Source organism: Anser brachyrhynchus (assembly GCF_964034855.1).
Source record: "Anser brachyrhynchus genome assembly, chromosome: 1".
Classification (NCBI taxonomy): Eukaryota; Metazoa; Chordata; class Aves; order Anseriformes; family Anatidae; genus Anser; species Anser brachyrhynchus.
Genome location: NC_137694.1, coordinates 154,885,435 through 154,896,894, shown reverse-complemented (window position 1 = coordinate 154,896,894; position 11,460 = coordinate 154,885,435). Strand labels below are relative to the sequence as shown.

At 45.0% G+C, this 11,460-nt stretch overlaps 1 protein-coding gene across 8 annotated transcripts in view; it reads right to left on the bottom strand.

Moving 5' to 3' along the window:
* Positions 1–1,285: 1,285 nt before the first annotated feature.
* Positions 1,286–11,460, bottom strand: part of GGACT (gamma-glutamylamine cyclotransferase) — a 28,757-nt gene continuing 18,582 nt past the window's right edge. For 3 of the 8 annotated variants that reach the window (XM_080575962.1, XM_080575963.1, XM_080575968.1), the window contains one exon: positions 1,286–2,477. In XM_080575962.1, coding sequence (XP_080432088.1) covers positions 2,014–2,477 — 464 coding nt within the window. In that variant the 3' untranslated portion in view covers positions 1,286–2,013. Of the gene's footprint in view, positions 2,478–2,897; positions 3,402–3,599; positions 4,573–6,958; positions 6,980–11,460 lie in introns of those variants that run through there. The other 5 variants (XM_080575964.1, XM_080575965.1, XM_080575966.1 and 2 more) reach the window with 4 other exon arrangements.

Below are 11,460 nucleotides of genomic sequence, written 5' to 3'. Positions count from 1 at the left end.
TGTGCCTTTAGCACTGCCTCAGAGAGGAGGGGGCTTGCCAGTAGTTTCTTGCCTAGGATGCACAGGGTCCTGCTAATTCCCAGAAAATGAACAACAACAAAAAAAAAAACTCTGGCCAGAGACAGGCCCTTTACAGGAAGATGAAAGAAAGAAAACAAAAACAAAAACCAGTCTGTGACAGGGCTGGTGACTCATTTTTTTAACCAGAAACGTTCATTCTGGTTGAAAAATGACTGACAGTGCACCGAGTGCATTGGCCGTGTCATTGAAAAGCTGCTGACTATCATATGGCCAAGGGGGGGAATAATTTAGCACAGAGATCTGCTTTGTTAATCAGTTTACATATCTTTCCGATGACTAAGGTGAGTGTTTGGGCAGTAGCTGACCCAAGCACAGCATTGCTTTTGCAGTCGGAGAAACTGAGGCACAGCCCCTGCAGCCTCTCCTAGGAACATCCATAATGCCAGCTTGGGGCACAATTCAGACAGCAGGTTGCCCTAAACTAAGGAAGTTAAAAAAAAAAAAAAAAAAGAATATTCTACTTGAAAGGTATTTAATTTGCCTACTGCAGAAACAACACAAGCTGTTCTGTTTTTCTACTTGAACTGCAGCAGTGCCTATTCCTAATGAAGTTTTTAGGCTGATTGCTTACCCTGGATCCCCGTGCTGACCTCCTCTGGCCATCCCAGAGCTACTGGCAATGAAGCAAAGGACAAGCTTGTTTGTAACGGTCTCCTCAGTACATTTCATTGTACCTTGGCTCACTGCACAGCACACAGCCCTGTCCCTTCGGCAGCTTTGTATTTTGTACAATATCTATGCCCCAAACACCACGGTTGAAGGAAAGACAAGGCCCAGGAGAGCAACAGCACAAAGCCACAGTTTCCCCAGACTGTACAGAAACCAGCACAAGTGGTTGGGTCATGGGGACAACAGTCTTCTTTTTGTCTTTTTTTTTTTTTTTTGGTACTTTAGATGTTGCAATAAGCACATACAGGTCCTTTGGGGATTTTTTTTTATATTATGATTACATGAGTAATAATCTCCCTCCCAGTAAAAAAATTCAGTCTGCATATGACTGCAAGTTCTGCATTAAAGTGCTTGGCTAAAAGTCACCTGGACTCTAAGTGCTCGCCCCAGCTGCAGGTGGAGTAGTGTGGTGGGCAGCTGAAATCAGGTTTGCTTTCTCTGGCCCGCAACTCCCAGATCCCCCAGTCCCTTAGTGAACTGAAATAGTACCTAAAGTGCTGAGGATGTTAAATTAAAAATACGACTTGAAATGTAATTCTCTTTAATATTTAATATTTCTTTAATATCTCTTCTCATAAAACTAAACACGTTTTAAAAATAATCATCTCCAGTTCAGAAAAACATGGCATCACAGAGTATGAATAGGCATCGTTAAATTCTCTCCCCTCTATTTCTACATCAACTTCAGATTTTCCTTGAAGTGCAGGCTATCTGTATGGTCATTTCTCCCAAAAGACACAGTTGTTTGCCCAGTTTGTTTACATTCAGTAGCCTACCAAACACAAAGCAATATTAAATGTGAGGTGTGTTTTACTTGGTTTGCAGATACAATTTTTAAAAATCAGTTTGAGCTATTAGTGCAATAGCATCATTATCCCGCCCGCCTTGGAGAACACACGTGATAAATTTATCAGTTCTGGTAAGAAAAAAAATTAGTGTGTTCATCTGCCTTTTCACTCACCTCAGCCCTGCACTTGAGGCAAGGCTGGGGGTGGTGGAGGGTAAAACCCAAACCCCCAGAGGGGTGCGCACAGACAGATACGCTTGTTTCAGGCGTCATGCGAAACCAGTTAGGCTGGGTTAGTGGGGGCAGCGGGCTGTGCCTAGCCGGGGCTGCGTGCCAGCCTCCAGGCCTACAACACGCTAGAGCCAACGTGCCCAGGTTTGGGAGGTTACACGAGATCTCGGGTTTTAATACAAGGGCATTACGGGTTTCCTGGAAGAGCTACTGCGCTACTGCTTCTTCAGCAGGGCTGCGCCGGCTTAATCCCTGCTCTCACGTAGCACGTAGGAGAGGCCGTGAGTCCCGGAGGAATCGTAATTGTCATGGTAGGGCAGCTGGACCCACTCGGGCTGGTAGGTGGTCGTGCTGTACACAAAGCACTCCATCACGCTGCTCCCGGCCGCGCTGCTTTTCCCTTCCCACTCCACCACCTCGATTCTCATCGTCGTGCGCTGGTACATGTCTGGGCAGCCTTCGAATTCATCGAGGAACTGCAGCATCTGGTCGTCCACGGTGTAAATCTCCCCGGCCACGTGGTGCCCCGTGCCCGGGATGTTCAGCATGAAAGGGATGTTGTATTTCCCTGCGATCACCAGAGGGTACTTCTCCACGGTGCGGCCCCTTCCTTGGTATTTTGCTATCCCCTTGGCAGTGTTTATCATGTGCTTGTAGTTGGGCTGGCCCTTCTTAAGCGTGCCATACACAAAGACACGAGCCATCGTACCTGCAAAAGCAGCAGAAAGACAAAGGTGGACGTTACACACGTGGCTAGCTGAAAGTGCAGCACGGACCAAAGGAATGCATGCACGCCGAAATGGATTGTACATGCGAGGCTGTTTGGGCACATGCAAAATCGATCTCCTACACCTCATTTAAAAAATCGTGCTAAATTCAAATTGGTCCTTAAACTTTTCAGTCAGAAAACGTAGAGAGACCGACAGTGGGGGAAGGCCCTCTTGCAGCTCTTTGCTGTAATCAAATGGCATCCCATTGTTTCTCTAAGGATGCCACAACAGCAGCCAACACAGCGCTGAGACAGAGTAAAAGCTTCAAGCCTTTCTTGATTTTTTTTTTTCCTCCCTCTCATGATTATATTGGAGCCATGCTGCATGCAGTAAGGATGGTGCCATGCTCAGTAACGTACCTAAAGGAACCCAGGGAGCCATCCCAGCGATGGGAACAAGCTCCAGTTAGCACACCCTAAAACAAAACGAAACAAAAAAGGTTCAAGCACCTTACTATATTGCTCTCCTGCATTTATGGTTTAAGTAGCCCTGCTCAATCCCAGCTGTTAAAACTTGCAGGAGTGAAGCCACCGGCTGATTTCCCCCCTCCTTGTCAGGGTGGTTGGCTTTAAAGCCTGCACTGAGGGACCCGGCCCCCGGTCTGTGCAGTCCAGCACAGCTCACCATGGCAGCACTCGGGATTTGAGAAGCACCATTTCATTCAGCGACGGATGAGCCTGGCTGCAGTTCGGAAGTTTGAGTGTCTTGTTTCATCGTTAAAAAAAAGTGCAGTGGCATTAATCAACCAAAAGCAAATCAAAATAAAAAAGAAGGGATAAACACAGCCAGAAGCACGATGCTTGTAGCTGCAGGAAGCTAACGCCGTGCAAACCGAGGCATTGCCCGGCCCGACAAAGCAGCCGCTGGCCATGGAGGGGAAGGAAAAGCCTTGAACGCCAGGCCCGAGGAACCAAGCGCTGTGCTGCCCAACGAGGCGGCCTGGCAGGGGAGCGGGCTGGGGTCAGCCTGCTGCGGAGGCCTTTCAGGGACACACCGAGGGCTCCCCGAGCCCTGGCGCTGTGGTCCCGCCGCTGGCTGAGGCGGACAAGGCCGCGGGACACCAGCATCGCCCGGGGGAGCTGTGGCGGCTGCCGGGGTCACCCCCGGAGCCAGGCTGGGCTGCCGAGCTGCTGTCACAAGCACAAGGACACGCTTGTCTCGCCCCGCCCGTCCAGGGGAAGGGGAGAACACCAGTTTCTCCTCGGTGCCTTGAATGACTCCTCACTGACAAACCTCGCTGGCTGACTTGACGAGGCCGGGCCAGGGGATGGTGTCGGCACAAGCGCCCTCACCCATCTTGTGGGTGAGGGGGATATATACAGAGGCGGGATCCCATATTTCAGTGATAGCAAAACCGTAAACGATGGCTGCGGGCAGAAAGGCCAGGTCAGAGCCATGCCCAAGTCCTTTTCAGGTACCCCAAAGGGCCCCAAGCCACCTCTGCCTGTGGCCGCTGTTTTGCACATATGCCAGCCATCTCTTGAAAACATACCCCGAACAATTTTGTTCAACGTTTATCTAGCAGCATAAAACATTCAAAACTGGTTTAAGTGGGGTAGAAGACTGGCCTTCCCGAAAGACAGGAAAAAAAAAATCATACCTTCATAGTTCCTCATCTGATTTTCACCCTGCCCTGTTCATCCTCCCTTGTTTCTGCATGGCAAATGAAGTTTTTCCCAAATTCACCCTCAGTCAGTACCTGCTCAGAGCCTGTCTCAGCTTCACCCCCCAGGGCAGCCAGCCACCGCCCACCAGAGGAGCACATGCGGCTCCATTTGTTATTAAACAACATTCAAAGTTTGGAAAAAAAAAAAAAAGTGGAAGAGGAAAATTAATGTGTTTTCAGCTATTTAGTCCTACTTTAATAAACTGCTAGATAGCTAGGCTATCAAAAATGGTATGTTACTGGCCAGGAGGAATGTCATTTAAAATAACTAAGCCTCTTAACCAGTAGCAAAGCAATTTCTCCCTTGGTGAATAAACAGTTTTTCTCTGTAACAGAATACAGTTTTTCAGTTAAAAAAAAAGTAAAAAAAAAAGTGGTGTGTGCCTTTATTTACTGGCAAACAGCTTTCACTTCAGGAAAAAGACTACACCATTTCTCCCCCCCTGTATTTTATCAGATATACTTCAGGGTAATTCATCCTTCATGACATAAATGAGTTTTTTTGGATGCAGCTCATTCCCTCACAATAAAAAGAACATTAATATTCAGTTGGTCTGACTCTCTTCTATAAGAAAAATCATTACCTTTCAGATTGTGTTTTGAATAACAAACACAGATCTTTCAGGAAGAAACTTGTCCCAGTGGGGATTGAGAAAGGATCAGAGTTAAGCACTGAAACATGCAATTAATTCCCATTAGGGGATTAGGGCACTCGTGTTCACTTTGAATCAGAAAAATGAATTGTGAATTAAATTGTTCACAACCAAGAGGTTACTTGTCAGAGTTAATAACTTAAAAAATAAAAAGCTAAACGTAAAACGCACATAAAAAGCTCAATGCCGAGTGGGGCATCTGTAGGGAAAAGATATGCTTCATTTCCATTAAACTAAGGATCTCTCCCTACTGTATATCTGAAGATAAGCTTCCAAAAAGTTTTCAGGGAAAAGTGTGACAACTCCTGAAACTGGTGAAAACGAAGTGCATGTTTCTGACTGCGCAGTGTCCGGCTGTTTGGAAACGTTTCCTTAACAGGGATTTACAGGAATGCACCTGGCATACGAGTGCTGGTCCCACGAAACTCAACAGTGGCAACAACGAAACTCACTAGCCCAGGTTTGGGTAAGTGTTCCTGTTCCAACATTTAAGTAAATGAATTCACCAGGCAGGATAAACAGAGACTGAGTAGGAACTGGAAGTTTCAGTCCCAGTCTGTGCAGAGTTGGTGCTTTCCGAGCCTCAAATTTGCAGCACTTCCACTGTTGTGACTTCAGGAGAAGGCTGGCGGCTGAACTTCCCTCACCCCTTCATGGTTACTGATATTCTTCCTGTCATCTGCTTGGGATAAGCAGATCACACTGACTTTTCATTTAGTTAAGAAACAAAACACGAAACTGAGCCCGAGCTAGGAAGTGAGCGAAATGAAGAGTTGGTAGAAACGTTTTCTGAACGTAGCTCCCGATAAATAAAATTTATATAATTTTCTGTGTAATAAATTCAATCTGCTGCATGCTGTGTATTGAGTTCTGGGCAGGCTGCTCCAGGCATCCACATAATTCCTAGCACTCATATCTGTGCTTTCAAACCATTTTTGGCCACCTTGTGGCAAGGAGAGTAAAGAGCAGAATTTTATTTTAGGGTCATTTCACAGACTTCCACTGAGCAGCTGAAAAGAGCTCCAGACAGCATCGCTTTGCTGGATAACCTACAGTGCCAATGAAAAGTTGCCTTTTCTCGCTTAATCTGGTTTGACGCTTCATCCCTCTACTAAGCTACTTTAAAGAAAAAAAAAAAAAGAAATAAAAATCAGACTTTACACTGAGTATTAGCTGCCAGGGCAAAACAAACCCATTCAAAAAGTACTTTCATGCAATATTCATGCTGGAATCGTTAAAATTTAATGACGCGGGGGAACGTGAATGAGATCTGTGTCGCCTCTTCCAGCTACGAAAGGCGACCGGCCGACCCGCTCGTGGGCTCTGTTGCTGCTCCCTTCGCTGGGCGAGATGCAAAGATCAGAAGATAAAGTAACAGCTTTAGGACGGCGAAGGCAGAAGGTGCTGCTGGGTTAAAATAAAAGAAGGGGTGGCACAACCTCGTCGCAGCAGCCGCAGGGGGGGGGCTGCTGGTCAGGGCTTTGTTCCTCCCTCTCGCTGCCCAGCCACTCGACCCTGTTTGTGTCCGACCATAAACGTCCTTTCTGCCACGACTCGGGTGACTACTGGGTCCTACCAGCTTCTTCCAAAAATAAAGTGAGAGGCACTACGTGCGTTACGCTGGCTCCTGGGCCCTTTGTGATTGCGGTAACGGTGGGTTTGGGTTTTATTTTGCTGAGGCTTTTCCTTGCAGCTCAGAAAGTATCCATTTCTCTCCCTCCATACAGTAACGTTATTTTCCCTTGAGAAAAATTCTTAGCGCTGGCTCAGTGACCAGATATAGTTACACATTAATTCTTCAGAAGTTTCTTAAAACTGTAGGAAACAGGTGAAAAAACAAAATGCCTTGAACTTTAAACTTGAGCCCAGTCTGTTTGAATGAAGCGAGTTTTAAGGTCACTCTTCACTCAATGCTAACTTTCAAGCAGGACTAACATGCCAGAGAGGACTCATGGGACTGCATCCTGTTGGTCCTTTGATGCTTTCATTTTGTTACTTGCTATTTTCTTTATAGCACAGACAAGGGCTTCCTGCCCGGGCCGACCCCTTTCCAACCTTGCTGAATACCTCGGAAAAGTTTATGGCAAGACACCTTTCTTACATTAACCACAGAGGCAGCAGCGAAACGATGGCTCCTTTGAAATCCAGAGGTTACGGTCTCCTCGCAGCAGTCGTTCGCTCAGAAACTATGAGGTGCTGGTTTGTGAAAACAAACAACGGTATTATGGTAACCAATGCCACGTTGGACACTACCGGGCACTACCTGAGACGGCACTTAACCTACTTCACAGAGACTTTTCCTTTCACCCTCGGACAGCTTATATCCCCAAACCAAGAAATGCGCCTGCACTTGAGTATCCTGATGATGTTTGTCACCGGGAGCCAGCGCGCAGAAGCCCTCCCTCCTGACAAGCATCAATCACACCGCTGCTCAAGTTCCTCGCACCGACTCGGCACCAGGGCAAACATTTGCTTTTTATCTCTTTGGAACCGTTTCCAGTCACTTTCAGCTCTATTGCATTGAAGAAACCTCATAAATATATATCAGGTTTTCATTCATTTTTTTTTGATTCATAATAGTATATATATATACCATTACTGGAAGAGCTTCATTCCCAAAGTAAATGGTTAGGCGCTGCTAAAGAGGGCTCCAAGTGGCAATCAGCTGAAGCCACCATGCACAAAACGATGCTGGGATGTGCTGCAGAAACACTCCGGATGCATTTTTAGACCAATTAACATGCTAAATGTTAAAGTGCAGAGATGGGAGGGGACTGGAAGCACGTAAGGAGGATGAGAAAAGGAGGATGAAAACAATGTAAAGTCAATGGACGGGGACGAACTGTGCTGGTAAAAAAAAAAAAAAAGTTGCACACCCATGATATTAGATCAGTATTATTGACTGTTTTGTCGTAGAATTATTATTATATTATTATAATTATATAAGCCTCTAACAGATTATCACATCGAGTTTTTGACACCACAACTCATACGCTTGTGGACTACAGAAGTATTTAAACTGAGCTCAGGGCGGAGCATGGAGAAAAGGAGCCCACAACGGTTATTTTGGGGCACAGCCAAACAAGTGGAAGTTGCTAAGCTTGAACAGGAGCTAACGGGGCTCCCGCACATCACCGACAAATAGAGGTAGAGGTTTTACAGAAGGGACCGTTAGTTTTCCACGTACACAAACAAACAGCCAGCCATAATTGATTTGGACATAAACAGCTTTCTAGTCATACAAACAGACGGGACATAAGAATGACCACAAGAAGTCACAACAAAAATGAGCCAGGTATCCCACATGTGATACTGGTCAATAGCAGATACCCCAGCAAGAGCGTAAGAACAGGACACAAAGACGGTGCTTCGTTTCCAGACTTTTGGTAAAGAAGCTTTCCAAGCCAGAAGCAATGACTGTTATGGTACACACAAGACTTCTCCTCCTGCAAACTTGCATAGCCGCTTTTGTGAATGTCCTGAAATCACAGCATTTCCATCGCATTTTTCTCCCCCTGCTCTGTTGAGGAGGAGTGAGAGAGCGGCGTGGTGGTGCTTAGCTGCCCATTGGTGTCAAACCACCCCACTAACACAGAGGCTTAAACTGTTATATCTATACAAAAGGAGACAGAGGAAAGAAAAAGAACATTTACTTTAAATACCATATCACCATTACAGAAAAAAAAATACGTAGACAACAACTTCTGATAGCACAGCCCCGTTATGCTAGCTCTGCTCCCGGTAGAGTTTCAAACACCACTGTGAATTTGAAGTGGTTTCCGTAATTGACATGCAGGGCATACCGCGTTGATTCAAACCGCCGACATCCTGAGGCTCAGAATACAGTCTGAAGCTGGGACGGGTTTTCCCAGCGAGGTCAGCACACTGATTTACATGCCAATGCCCAGAATGTTCAGTTAGTTGTTTTGGATCGGGAAGAGCATCTTAGCCTGCGAAACAGCAAACACTCCGAGTACCTAAGCATGGGAACATATTTTTCTGTGCTGAAAAGATGGAGAGAGAGAAAAATGGAAGGGAGAAAAGATCAGGTCTGTGCTAGATCGCAAGGTGCCTTTCCACAAAGCGGTGCTGGAACGGGACGGGGAAACCACTGCACAATAATGCTTTGTAAGGAGCAGAGAGATGCCCAGCTGGTCACGGCACAGACAAATCTGCTCTTCGGAGGTTTCCTTCCCCTGGTCCCTCAGGGACGTGGCTCGGCCTGGAAAGGAGGCTTTCAAGCAGCGTTCAGCAGCCGTGGCCTCCCCCAGCAGGAGCCGGCTGCTCTGGAGGCCCTTGCACGCCTTCTCGTTGGCCCCGTGGGAGGGATGCTGAGAGCCCCCGGCTGCCCAGGTGGCACGCAGTGACTTCTGCAAGGGTCCAGGTGGTGCCACCTCAGGCCTCGCAATGAGGCTGGCGGGGCGAGATGGCAGCAGGAAGTCTGGGTCTAGCAGCTAGAGGCTGCTGGGGAAAGGAGTTCTGCACCAGCTGCAGAACCCAGGAGCTGGGGCACGTAGTACTGAGCTTGTTGGTTTTTTATCCTGGAAACCACCTCCCTGTACCAGTGTAGGCCAGTTACTGAAACACAAACCAACTAACCCGGCAGAAATGAAACACGAGGAAACCCCGACAGGTTGTTTTTTCAGGCTATGATTCCTTGGGAAATGATGGGCGACTTTTAAGGGCCAAGGAAAGGTAATTCATACACTTTTATAGCATTTATGTATATACATAAAATTTCTATAGAGAACCGTGCTTTTCTTGGAAAATGTCAGTGGCCCACAAAAAAGGAGAGAGAAAGATTAAAACCAGCTGTACAGGAGGAACCACCAGAGTTAAATGCAGACACTATTTTAAAAACTCAGCCAGGAAGGGTACGGACAGCATGGGGTGATGGCCAAGCATGTTCATTCTGAAGCAGGGTCGTAGAGAAGGGTTGTGGATAACATGTTATATGCACACTCACAAGAAGATATAAATGAAAACCTATCAACGTGAGTGTATGTCTGCCACTAACTCACAGCAGAAGGAGAGGCCCTTCTTGACGTTTGGAGGACCGCAGATGAGGTTACTAAGCACGAACAAATGGAAAGCTGGAGTATTCAGATATTAATAAAGTGCAATTGTAAAATTACTGGCTTGCTAATATAGCTCTGAAGCAAGTCAGACCAGTGATCTGGAGACAGTCACTGTACAGACATTGGAAAATGAGGAAAAAAACAAAAATATTCAACAGATCCTCCTTCTGTGATATACAGAAATATTTTCCCTTCACTTTATTTAATTTATTCAGGTCAAGCTTTTTAAGGCTAAGAAATAGGTTATGAATGTTGTTTTGTTTTTTAAGAGAGAAGGGAGGCTTCATTCCTTTCAGTCTATGAATCAAATTTGTGGAAAAGCATAATATTTAGCACATGAGATACTGGAAAGGAAACAAATCAGATTAATTCACTAACTGCTATTATTTTACTTGCCTAATTAATTAAGTATGCAAGCCTTTCTTTGATAAGGTATGCATATCAGGTATTTTTTATTTAATAAAAAGATCTTCTACAAGTCAAAAATAAAAAGCTAATCCATATCTTAGTAATAAATCTTTTCCACCATTTTCTAGTATACTGAAAGGCAAAACAAAACAAAACAGATCCCCACATGGAAACTACAGAGAACCATGTGCAGATGTATGTAATTACTTCAGTCCCACTGAGGTATATCACTTCTGTTTAGAAACTAGTACCAAGTTTACAATAAAAAAAAAAAGATAAAAAGTCACAGATCATCATGAAAAGAAAACCAATGAGTTATTTCAACTTTCCTGATCTTGATTTTTGTTCTCAAAGAAGGACTTGCAAAATCTTGCAGTGAAATCTGAAACATACATTGTCTCTTTCCTCATCAACTGGGAAAGCATCCTTATCTAAAAGTAAATACATTTATTGGTCTGCTATCTTCTACATGGAAGAAACAAATACATATTCTGGGGGCATCCAAAAAGCCTGAAATGGCTCGTAGCAAGGCACTGGAGCAACTGCTTTCAGCTCCAGAAGATGTAGTGACCAGAACTTCAAACATCCTCCTGCCTGGCAGAATCAAAGACGAGTAAGAAGACAAGAAATTACCAATTTGTTTGTGTCCTGTAAGGATGTGTTGAATGAAACCTTGACTTTCAGGTAAGGACTGATGTGGTCTCTTGATGCAAAAATATGTTCTCTAGTCAGATGCAAAATTTAACACAGATCTGTATTTACTGGAGAATCAGCAAAACCAGCTATTGAAGTTCTTAAATCTTCTCCTGGAACCACAAGAGGCTCACAAGAAATACTGATGGAAATAATTACCTGACATGGTGTTCCTACAGAGATATATCTTTGCAATTGCAAAAAGAAAAAAATGCTGTTTTAGAATAAATTCTACACGCCATAGTAAAACTAACTGTAGGTCTTCTTGGCAACGTCCAGGATCCCTGGAAGGAAGCCTTAATCAAAGGCATCTTAAACCAGAGTTCTGGCTATAATAGAAGACAATATATAATATTCATCTGAATTACATAGACATGTATATGAGACAGAATTATTTACAAATAAAATATTTATATAGATGAAA